Raw genomic sequence first — 11865 nt, 5'->3', positions numbered from 1 at the left:
TGTGAAGCAGTGCCAACCTCCATCCTCCGCTGGCCTCAGTTTCCCCACTGACACAAGGACCGCTTGTCAGCGTCAGCACTCACACACCCCGGCCCCGCGCCTGTTCCGGAGCCTGGGAGCCCCATCCTCTCGGCTTCCTCCTTCCTGCCCTGCTCATCCCACCCCCGCTGGATTCCCCACTTGGGAAGATCTGGACACTCCCTCGGCCCCCGGCTTGCCCCACCCCTGGCCAGGTGCCCCCATGGCACAGGCTGCCGCTGGCACCTGTTCCTGCTCCCACTGGGATCCCGAAAGGGGACTGGAGGGAAAGGCACCTATCGCTGCCTCCGGCCGCATCCTGTCAGTCTCCCCATCTCAGAGCTCAGCCTTCCTGGCAAGCCCGAGGTTATGGATACAAATGGGTTCCACAGCAGCCCAAACTGCAGGCTGGAGCCCAATTTCAGTGCCAACTTTTTGTGAGAGGAGAATGAGGAGGGGCGTGCGCAGGGGCGCAGTGGGGTGATCTCCTTGCAGCGCCACGTCCAGAGCCGAGACCTGCAGGGGCAACCCCTCATACACCCACTCCAGGTTGACACTTGCCCTGCAGCAGCCCACAACTCTCACTGCTGGGAAGTCCCTCTCACAACTAACCCAAACACCTCAAGCTGCAGAATGAGGCTTGGCCTTTTCTTGTCTCCCAGGGCCCAGGCCTCCTTAGAACCAGACAGAGCAGCGCTCACCCTGCTGGGCAAAGTTCACTAGGCACACGGCACTGGGGGCCCGGGGTCAGAGCCTGTCTTGCTCTGCAGCCACAGGGGTGGGCCTTCCCAGTTCTAGACCTGCCTCAGTCTCCCCATTGGTACAGTGAGCAGAAAACAGCCATCACCAAATGGAGTCACCACAGAACCTCTGGCTGGACCCTGGGTGCATGGGAACCCAGACCTCCTGCCTGAAGTCAACTTGGCCTGCCCCTCCTTAGGGAGACACCATTTTAATTCATGTTTATTTTAAAAATAAATACTCTGTTCTTCACTTTCAGACCGGGGTGGCGCTGGACAGTTAGGCAGGGAGGCCTTCCTGCGCAGGCAGCACTGATGGGAACTTCTGACACTCCCGAACCCTCCCCCGCAAATGCCGGAAATGCCTCTCTCATGGCTGTTCCTTCTGGTCACCAGCCACGCGTGGCTGAGGATGGAAGTTCCATGACCACGGGCTCCTGACTTGGGGCTCAGTGCCTGTGGGAAGGTGGCCAACCCTCCACCTGGGGTCGGCCCCCCCTCAGGCCCAGGAGCACTAGATGCAGGTGATTAGCACATCCACGGAGGTGGGCACCTCGATCTCCTCGAAGAGCACGTGGCTCCCAGCAGCGCCGGGGCCCCCTGCCTTGGCCGCGGCCCTCAGCAGGTCCTGGGCATGAGTCAGGAGGTGCTGGTTCCGACGGTGGCCCAGTCGGCGCAGCGCTAGGATGGCCAGCACGTGGTCCCGCCTGCAGAGACACGCGGACCCTCACTGCAGACCCAGCAGCTTCAATGACACCCCAGACCCCGAGGTGAGGAGAACCCCGGGGGCTTGGGCTGGAAGTACGAGTGCACCCAGCATTCCTGGAGCCTGGTCTCAGAGAGACTGAGAATGAGCGAGGAGGGGCAGTGCTCCTGGAAGGGGTGGCTGGGCCTTGAAGGGTGCGAGGCCACGTGGAGCCAGGAGGGCGGCCTATGCAGAGGTTCAAGAAACCTAGTGGATTGAAGGATGCAGCAATGCCGCCACACAGGGGCGGGGCTGGAGGAGCCGCTGGCCTCAGAAAGGAGTCAGGGCCTCCTGCTTCCAGCCCTGCGTAGGGAGCCACAGCCAGGCAGCATGCAGAGAGGCAGCATGGGGGTGGGAGGCCTGCGCCCAGTGGCGTCAGGAGCTCCCCCTCCCCTCCCGAGCACCCCAAGAAGCTCGAAGCACCGCCCCACAAGCTAGGGAGGGCAGGCCAGCCCAGGGCAGGAAAACCAGGAGGGGCCAGAAGGGGAACTTCGGGCGCTTGGAGGGGAGGGGTGGTCACTGCGGGCTGGGGGGCTGGAATTCTCCCCGGGGGGTCGGGGTGCAGGGCAAGGCGGTGGGTCCGGAAGGAGCTAGGCCAGGGGTTTTCTGCAGTCTCCCCACCCTGGAATCTCCAAGGCCATGGAAAGATTCGGGCTGGGATTTCCCTGGGTACCATGACTCATCCCCCCACCCCCCACCCAACACACACCCGGGGATCAAAGCCTCCTTCCTCCTGGCCAGGTCTGGGGCTTCCGAAAAGGGCCTTCTCCCAGGGGTGGGGGCCGCGGCCTCCCCTCAGCCTCCCGGGGGGAGGGACGTGTCCCCACCGTCAGACGCGGGAGGAGGGTCTCCCACTCCCTTCAGACTCCAGGGGTGGGGACGTGTCTCCCCATCTCACCACAGGACTGAATGAGGATGGCGAGAAGAGACCACGAGGGAAGGCAGCCCCGATGCCACGAGGCCCCCCCACAGCCTGAAGGCCGGGGGCCCGCAGCTCCTGCACCTGCGCACTCAGGCCGGCGCTAGTCCGAGCCCCGCCCGGGAGGCGCCCTTCCCCCTCCCCCGAACCAGCTCGCGTCGCCCTCAGGCTCGTCGCCCGCCCAGCTGCAGCCGCAGGGACACTTCTGCAGGCACGAGTCCCCTGACCCCGGGGCCCCGCGGCGCCCGTCAGAATCTCGTGGGGACGGACCTGATGTCGGGGTAGCTCCGGATGAGTGTCTCCAGGTGCCCGCGGATGTCGTCTTTGTAAGTCTCGCCCAGTATGTCCGCCACGCACGGGATAGCTCGGCCCAACCAAGTAGCCTCAGAGCCCTACGGACACAGGGAGACGCCTGCGGGGCGGGCCACTGCCCCCTCCCCGGAACCCCCTTGCCGCCCCCGCCTGCAGCCCCTCCATTAGAGCCCCGCAGAGCCCTCCTGAAGCCACCACTGCCGTCCCACGGGGTTGCCTCCTGCATCGCGGAAGGGGACGCGGGCCTCGGCACCGTGGACTCAGTCGCAGCTCAATAGTCATCTTCCCTCCCCCACGATAGAGCGCGGAGGTGTCTTCCAGAATCTGCTCAGATGGGTAAACCGAGGCCCCGCGAGCAAGTCCTGCCTGGAGTCGTACAGCGGGTGGGGGACCAGCAGCCCAGATGAGGGGTGTACGTGTAGGGAGGAGGTGCCTGAGCTCGAACTGCTCGGGGTCAGGGGCGCAGGAGCGGTCTCCCATAGTCCCCGCCCATCAGACGGGGCTGCGACCTCAGCCCTTCCCCACACACCCCACAAAACTGCATGCAAATGAATGCAAACGTATGCAAAGTGTCGTCCCCACCAGGCCCGCTCGGCGGGGGTGGGGGGGTGGGAGGGGAGAGTGCGCAGAATCACTTCCGCCAAAGCCTGCCCCGCGGGGGCTCTTACAGGGGCGAGTGAAAATGAGAATGGGGGGCGCTAGTGGAGGGTCCCCACGCTGGAGGCCCCCCGAGGAGGCCAGCCAGACAGTGGTCCTACCAAGCCCTGGAAGGTGCTGCCAATGGCCTGGGCGTCCAGGCCCATCTTCTGGGAGCCACTCACGCGCTCCACACCCCGGAACCGCTCGCGGGGCCTCAGCGCCTGCGCCAGGTACTCGCGGACCACGTAACGGTGCACCTCCTGCAGAGTCTCCTGGGCGGCCAAAGCGGGGGTCTGGGTCAGGGTCAACGGCAGGGGCCCTGGGCATGCCCCCACCACAGCTCGGCCCCCCGTACCTGCGCCCGGGGCGGGACCACGTGCTCGAGGTGGCCGGCGAATGCCACCACCTTGTCCAGGAGGGGCTGCAGCACGTCCTGTGTCAGCCAGGCTTTGGTGCACAGGACCTTGAAGAGTGGCTGGGGGCAGAGGGGGTCAGGAGTCTTCTAGCCAGGTGTCCTCCCCATCCACTAGACCCTCCCCTGGGAGCCCTGTGCATGGCTCCTGACAGGGGTGTTTCAGGCCAAGGGACAATCTGTCAACAGGAAGAAATTCTGGGGAGCTATCTGACCCCCTTCTCTATGGTACCTTGGTGACATCCCCTCTCCTGCCACAAATTATGTCACTAGGCCTTTCCCAGGGACTGCCTCCTCCAGGCCCGGAGCCTCAGTAGGCAGAGTTTGAGTTTGAGTTTGAGCCTCTAGCCAGGCCTTGCTTGGGGAGTCCTGGGGGGGCCTTGAGGGGCCGGATGAGGAGCAGTTCCTTGGACACACCCTCTCTGAGACGTGGAGAATGAAGAAGGTAGTTGTTTCCCAACTGTTCCTGCTCAGCTGGGAACTTGTCTGGGTCCCCTGCCCACCCCCTGACACACCACCCCAGCACTGCCCCCACGGTAAATGAATGCCGTGACTTGGGCTCCCAGGCTCCAAGACACAGGGGGCACCTGCTGGGCATGGAAAGTGGGGAGAGAAGGGCCCATCCCCCTCACCTGCACATCACCCTGCAAGCCCTGGAGCAGCCGCTTCTGAAAGGCGCAGGTGGCAGCCACCAGGGGCTTCTCCAGCTCTTCAAGGCTTCCTGGGAACCTGGCCAGAAGATGAGTTCTGGGGAGGGGCCAGGACAGGGGGCAAAGTGAGCAAGGGGGAGGAGGCTGGGGTCAAGGCCTGGCATACAGCCAGGAAGGCTGGTGCCACACCAACTCCACTCACTTAGACTACAATGTGAAGGGCCGCCCCCCTGGGGCTGCACAGTGTAGTAGCCCCGGGAGCAGAGTCAAGTGAGGGCACAGCACTATGCCCCAGATCACAGAGGGGCAGGGCGGTGGAGTGGTGGTGGTCCCACAGCATGGCGGAGCTCCCCTGTGGCAGCGCTGAGCCGAACCTGCACCCCTCTCGGTGGCAGAACAGGGCAACGCAGCCGTTCCTGCCACAGGGGCCCCTGTTTAGAGCCTCATAACTGCCTCTCCAAATATTATAATGTCCCCATTTCACTGTTGAGTAAACCGAGGGCCAGGCTCTGCCCGGTCCCCAGCCCAGGGACACAGAAAGGCAGGCTAAACTTCCATCAGGGGCTTGGCCAGAGGCTGCCTACCAAGGAACAGAGAATGTTCCCTGGGGCTGAACCCCAGGGTCCCCCGTGCCCAGGGCCAGTCTGGCACAGATTAGGGACAAGAGAGTATTATAGAAGCAGTGCCTCAGTGTGGTCAGGCTTTGGGTTCACACAGACCTTGTTCACGTCCCAGATCCAGCATGTACTGTCTGTGTGACCGTGGACAAGTGGCATTTCCTTTCTGAGCCGCCACATTCCCATCTGTACATGGGGACCCCACCCTTGCGCTGCAGCAGCTGATGCATCTTAAGTGGGGGGACACTAATGCTTGGCACAGAAGGGGGACATCCAGTGCCAGCCCACGGGGGGGCTCTGCCTTCTGGGGGTAGATAAACCCAGGCCCCAGCACGAGCAAAGCCCTGGGGGGAGTGTCAGGGAGGGCTTCTTGGCCTCTGCTCGGCCTTGAAACTCCCCGCATCCCTTCCAGGGCCTCAGCTCTGCGGGGCCGAGAGAGGACCCCACAGCGGGGACGGAGGCCGAGAGGCGGGCTTTCCCTGGAAGCCTCCTGGGAAGGCCGCCTGAGGCCGCCGCGGTAGCCTTCAGGGTCCCGGTTCCCTCCGTTTGCGCGCCCCCTGCCGGCCGTGCTCGGCACCGCCCCTGCGGAGGAGCGAGAGAAACCCACCTGAAATCCTCGCAGGCATTGATGTTGGCGCACAGGTTAGGCTCGCTCACCGCCCCCGACTCCAGGAAAGCCTTTTCAAACCTGGGGGAGAGGTATGCAGAGGTCTTGGAGCCTCTTTCTGGCTTCTATGACCTCGTGTCCGCCCTCCCTCGGGTCTTATGATGAGGCTTGTCCGGGGATCTCGCACACTGAGCAAACAGGATGGGCCCTCCCCAGGGACGACCACGGTCCACACCCTGGCCACTCCACCCACCACACCCCAGCCCAAGATGCGCCCCTACCTGGGCAGGAAGAGGCCAAAGGCCTGCGCGCAGATCCGCAAGGTGGTGGCCTCCAGCTCCGCGGAGATGGCGCCAGCTGCCTTCACGTGCTCTGCCACGAGCTGAGAGCGATGCCACGCGCTGAAGGCGCATCTGAGCCCTCAGTCCCGATGCCCCCGGTCCCCCACCTCGTGGCCCCGTGATGTCTCCAGCCTGCCCTGCTCTTCCTCGCAGTCTGGCCTGCAACTTCCAGCGGCCCCAACCTCGAGCTCAGCCCTCCCAACTCCCCACACCCACGGGGCCACCTGCTAAGCTGGGAGTTGTGGCCTGGCGCTCCCAGCTTGGCCAGGCAACCTGAGGGCCTCTGATCCGGCCCCACATGGGGCCTCAAGCTCCCGTCTAACAGGGAGAGGTGGTTATGACTGTATTTTACAGCTCTGGGTGTCTCTACCGCCTGAGGCCCAAACACATGTCCCTCCTTCTGGGCGCACCATGTGTACGTCGATGGACAGTGGCGTATGGTAGTGGCCCTGCAGCACGTCGGGGGCCTCGGCAGCCACCCAGCGACTCTGTTCTACCTGCAGGATGCCATCGAAGCAGCTCGCGATCTTGGTCTGTGCGGGGTAAGGAAGGGGCCGTGGTGTGACCCTCCTAGGGAGGAGGTCCCCTACCTCCCCAGCCCCAAGCCCCATCGCCCGCCCTTGGAGACAACAGCCACCCTGCTGGTGCACAGGCCCACGCCTGAGGGCACGGAGCCTCCCTGCAGGGGGCGGCGGCCACACTCGACCTGGACCCCGCCCCCTCCGGCCTGGCCCCTCATGGCCCTTACCTCCAGGAAGCTGGTGTAGTCACTCTCGAGTCGGGCCCACACATCGGGTGCCAGGAGCGGGGGCAGTGGCTCCACAGGCAGAGCCAGGTCTTGGGAGCCCAGGAAATCAGGACTGGAAGGCAGGGTGGAGCCTGAAGTTCTGAGCAGAACTCTCATGGGGCAGCGGCTGCCCCTACTCCCCTCTGGATAGGCTCAAAGCCTAACGCCATCACCGTGAGGGCCCTGAATCTGGGCTGTTCACATACTCAGCCCCCCCCCACGCCCTCCAGGTTTCCATGCCAGACACCCCTCCCCGCAGCTTCTGACTGCAGGATTTCCTGGCACCCTAAGCAATCAGCTGTGCGTGCACAGAATGCATAAAGATGGCCATCCAGATGGACCTTGATCAGGTTGCCTCGGGTGTGACCACTACCCTCACGGTCAGGGTACACCCAAGACTGAACTCTAAACGCCCCCAGGACCACGCAGCTCAGGAACCAGCCACTATCCTGTCCACACTAGGGAGGCCCAGACAGGGGCGGGTACTTGTCTAGGCCACAGGGCATACTAAGGAGCCCAGGACTTTGGCGCCCTCCCCCGGCTTGCCTGTCTGCCTGTGGGGCTGGGGAGCGCTCAGCGGGAGAGGTGATCCACCCCCTCACGTTCTGCAGAGCCCTGAACCCAGGGGTCCATCCGAAGCAAGAGTGGGGCTGAAAGACACCTCACGCCAAGCGCTGTGAGCCCACGGTTGTGTCTTTCCTGGAGGGTGCCCTTTGCTAATTCACTAAGAGGCACCCTGTGGACTAGCTTGTGCCTAACTGGGCTCCCTGCCTCATAAGCAACCCCCGCCCCCCACCCGGATGCTTTCCAGTTTCAGGAACTGGCGGATGGATGGCCCCTCTCCCCTCTCGGGAGAGCACCATGGTCTAGAATGGGAAGGAGAGAATGTCGAAGGCTCCCGGATCGGACGCCCAAGAAAAGGGGAAGAAAGGTGCCCTGTGCTCTTTGGAGCAGGTTCCTGAAGGCCTCTCGTGTGGTCAGTTCCAGCCCCTCCTTGCCCTTCATGGCGTCCTGGCTGGGGCCTCACCTGCTGTAGACATTGGAGGCCCAGTCCAGCAGGATGTAGAGCTGCTCGCAGCCACGGGCGTCGTGCGCCAGCTCCTGGAGGCGCTGGGCCACTGCGCCGTGGAAGGCGCGCAGGTAGGCCTCCCACGCGGGATAGCCGGCGGCCGCGTAAGCCGGGTGCACCTCCAGCTGCACCTTCTGCAGGTCGCGGCGAACCAAGCGGCCGAGCTCGGCCAGAAGCTGGGCCAAGCCGGAGGCGCCCTTGGCTGCCCCCGGGGCCTCCCCCGCGCTCACCTGCTGCACGCGCTCCCGCGCGCTCTGGCGCACCGCGTCCTCCCAGTGCTGGCGCCAGTGGCGCGGCGTGCGCAGAAAGTCGCCGTCCGCAGGGGGCTCTGGGTGGGTCTCCTCTTCCGCGCGCACCACGTGGGCCAGCTCCGTGAGCAAGGCCGCGTCCACGCCGTCCGGGCCCAGGGTCTCGAGCACGATGGCGCCGATCTCCGCAGCCAGCCCGTCGTAGTGCAGGCACACGTCCATGGCGCGCCGCGCGAAGTCCGTGGGGTCCTGCTCGAAGGTGCGCGAGGCTTTCTCGGCCACTAGCCGAGTCTCGAGTTGCCGCAGCTGCTCGAAGGCCGCCAGCAGTTTCCGCTCCGTGATGAGGTCGGCCACAGATTTGTCTTTTGCGAGGTCAGGTGAGAAGAGGGGTAATGAGGGGGATGCCCCACCCAGGCCTGTCACCCCGATCCCACACATCCGGAGCCGGACTGCTGGGCCCCAGAGCTGCATCTGAAGGCCTGCTCCGGGAGCGACAGCCCCAGGTGCCCTGTGTCCTTTGGAATCACCTTTGAAGAGGCGGAAACCCAGGCCCCAAGCCTGGCTCAAAACAGCAACTGGGATCAGTCCCTGCCTTCCCACTCCCAGCTCTACAGAACTGGACCTGGTGGCTTCAAGTACAGTCCTGACTGCAGGTCCAGTGGGGTCAGAGCTCAGGGTGGGCATGCCCAGGCTCCTGCCCCAGTGTCCAACTTCAGCACTTCTTGCTGTTCCCTGCTCTGGGCCAACCTCCAGCCCCTAGGAGCACTCTACCTTCACCTACATTCCCCCTTCAGGGCCCTACTCCAATGTGTCCTCTCCTGGGCAGCCCCCTGACCTCTCCTCTGCCCCATGGCTCACAGGTACCCTCTGGGACGCTGTGATCTGAGAGGGCCAGTGCCTTCTCTACCACTCTAGTTTGGCCAGGAGCCAGGCTGTGGAAGCCTGTGGAGTTCTGGGGTCCTGCAGATCTGGGTTCACGTCCCGTTTTTCCACTTCGCAGCTGTGAGACTTGAGGTAAGTCACTTAACCTCTCTGAGCCTCACTTTTCTCAGCTGCCCTTGTTCAAATGTTGGAAGAATTTAACGTGAGATTGTGCAGGGGCAGAGGTTTGGGGGAGGAGAGCCTGTCAGGGAGCCTGGGCCCCACTGCCCCTCCCCTGCTTAGTGGTGAGGAAGCCCTCACCTTCTAGTTCCGCAGGCCCCGCCTCAGTGGACGACTGCGGGCTGACACTGTCCATGGCCCTTGAGGGCACCTCCCGGCCGTCGGCCACCCCTGGCCCAGTGGTAGCCAGGGTCTGGTCAGCAGCCAGGCCATCGTCCAGAGCACGCCGTAAAGACCGAAACAAGAGGCGAGCGCTGCGCCTGAGCAGGCCGGGGTCCTCCTGGGGGGCGCAGCCCGAGGCCCGCTGGCTTGCCTTTGAGAAGGCCCGCCGAAAGGTGCCCAGGCCAGGCCTCAGGCCCTCTCGATGGGCGCTGGACGCATCCTCGCTGCTTGCCCTCCGAGTGCCCTGAGCTGGGATCTGGGGTACCACAGGCTCCCTGGGGCTGTGCAGCTCCGGCCCAGAGGCCACTGTCTGAGGCGATGGCATCTTGGCAGCAGCAGAGCTGGGGGCGAAAAGGAGGCTCAGGAAGCCCTGGGGGGTGCCCAGCCCCTAGGAGCAGACACAGAAACCCATGAGAGCCCTGTGGGGTGTGCTGGGGCCCAGTGGCTTAGTCAGGGAAGCTTTCCCCAGGAGGTGACCTCAGGGCTGTCAAAAAGGAAATGTCACCAGGCAGCTCCCATGGCCAGAGCCGTCTTTGTGCCAGGCTGCAGCCACTTCTGCAGACACAGACAGCTGCTTCTATCAGGAAACCTTCCCTGACACCATCTTCCAAGAAGGTCTTCCCCAGGTACCCACCTCACCGGCTTTGCCAGGCCAAACCCTCCCATCGGAGCTCAAGAGGGAACTGAACGCGCGGGTTCTGGGGCACAGCCTGACCCGCAGCCCACAGTGCCCGGGGCTGGGCCCAGAAACCACGTCCAGGACTTCCTGGAGCTTAGGTCCTGAGGCTAAAATGCCCACCCCCTCCACAAGCCACTCACCACTCCCCCATCCTTCAGCTCACCCCCATTCAGCCATCAGGCCTAACTGCTTCTGCTCAAAGCGGAGCTCAGGGACCCCCGTGGGAGGCCATGCCTTTTCCCTGCGTGTCTCAGAACTGGAGGGAGGTGGGGTCAGGCCGGAGGGGGCTGGCCCAAGCCACCGGGGGGCTTATCGGGGCCTTGCAGCCTGCAGGGAAGGCTGTGGGAGGGGCCGTGCTTCTATATTTAACCAGTGGCGGGAGGTTCCCAAGCTGTTTCTCACCCATTGCATCTCCTCCCCACCACCCAGAGAGGTATGCTCTGGCCCCTCCCCGACAGAGGGTGGGGAGGGAGTCCCCAGGGCATGGGGGTGCAGAACAGGGGCTGCCCCTGACCCACCCCGAGCTCGGGGCCCTTACCACCCAGGCTCTCCCAGGCTCCGCCCACACCCCACCCCCTTTCCGCCCAGCCTGGCTGTGTTTGACTTTCTGCCTTTAGGTTAAGCTAGGGGTGGAAGAAAGGAGAGAAACTTCTTGGCTTGCTGGAACCTCCCACCCACCCCATTGTGTTAAGAGGGGTTGGAGATGGTGGGGGGCCAGCAAGGTCTCACTTTAGCCTTGAAGAAACTGGGGCCCAAAGAAGGGCAGGACCTGCTGAAGTCACTGACCAACCAGAGGCTGAGACCCCCCATCCCCAGGTCACCCCCCACCATGGGGACAAAGGCCAGGCTGGAGCCAGCACCTGACTCTTGGGTGGTAGTGGGCAGGAATGGCCTCTCCCCAGGCCTCAGTTTGACACCAGGATGGGCAGGACCCAGACCCCTATCCACCCCTTCATGCCCGCCAGCGAGATGTCTGTGCGGGCGTCAGACATGCAGGGGGTCCGCTGAGGCCTACTTTCCTCTCCCAGAGGCCACTGAGCTGCTGGAAGGAGGCCCCACTGAGGGAGGGGCAGGCTCAGGTGATTAACGGGGGCCTTATCAGCCCCACCCTGGCCACAGGTCATTGTCCTCCCCTGGTGCCCGGACTCGGGGACCCTGCCCGCAGACCAGCCCAACGGCAGGGAGCATTGTCACAGGAGCCGGCCATCCCCTCCACCCACTGCTCCACCCCCACCCCCAGTGTCCCCCAGTGCCCAGCAGGGGCAGGTGTGGTGATGAAGAAAGCCATTCCAGCTGTGCCCAGCCTGCTGTGCTCCAGGCTCTGTCTCCAGGGAGTGTGGGGGAAGGACAAGCTGGCCTACCTTGGTTGGGCAGAGATCACACTTAGTAAGCACCCACTGCGTACTCAGCCCAATGCCCGGCACACGTCAGATCCCCATGATAACAAAGTGGCAGGGTGTCGTTCACCGCATTTCATACATGAGGAAACAGGCTCAGAGAGGGACAGGGTCTTGCCTTAAGCCACACAGCTCCTGGTGGGGAGCCTGGGCCAGCCCAGGTCTGTCAAGGACCCTGGGAGCAGAGGCTGGACTCCTGTGTCTCCCGGCATCAGCAAGCCCTGCTGCCCGAGGAGCCCTTTCTCCTGGCAGAGGTTCGGAAGGTGGGGTCAGCTCCAGATGCCCGGAGCGGCGTCGGACTTGAAGTTCTCCCAGGAAGCCTAGAGGCAAATTCTGGGGGAGGAGGGGCAGCTGGCGGCTGGGTCTCCTGGGAGGTTACAGAGGCAGAGACTTGGAGCCCACCTACCCTGCTCAACCACCCT

General features: G+C 64.0%; 1 protein-coding gene across 1 annotated transcript; it reads right to left on the bottom strand.

Annotated features, from left to right (window-relative positions):
- Positions 1-1272: 1272 nt before the first annotated feature.
- On the bottom strand, positions 1273-9692 carry EXOC3L4 (exocyst complex component 3 like 4; the record flags this gene model as incomplete). Its single annotated transcript, XM_082618852.1, has 11 exons — positions 1273-1465; positions 2693-2814; positions 3493-3645; positions 3729-3848; positions 4418-4532; positions 5660-5740; positions 5941-6041; positions 6411-6533; positions 6749-6860; positions 7815-8466; positions 9287-9692. The coding sequence occupies 11 exons, from the start codon at positions 9690-9692 to the stop codon at positions 1273-1275; spliced, it is 2178 nt and encodes a 725-aa protein (XP_082474978.1).
- Between the last annotated feature and the right edge of the window lie 2173 nt (positions 9693-11865).

Source organism: Mesoplodon mirus (genome assembly GCF_964341445.2).
Source record: "Mesoplodon mirus genome assembly, chromosome: 4".
In the NCBI taxonomy this organism is placed as follows: domain Eukaryota; kingdom Metazoa; phylum Chordata; class Mammalia; order Artiodactyla; family Ziphiidae; genus Mesoplodon; species Mesoplodon mirus.
The sequence above is the reverse complement of the archived record's forward strand: the minus strand, read 5'-3'. Positions and strand labels throughout refer to the sequence as shown.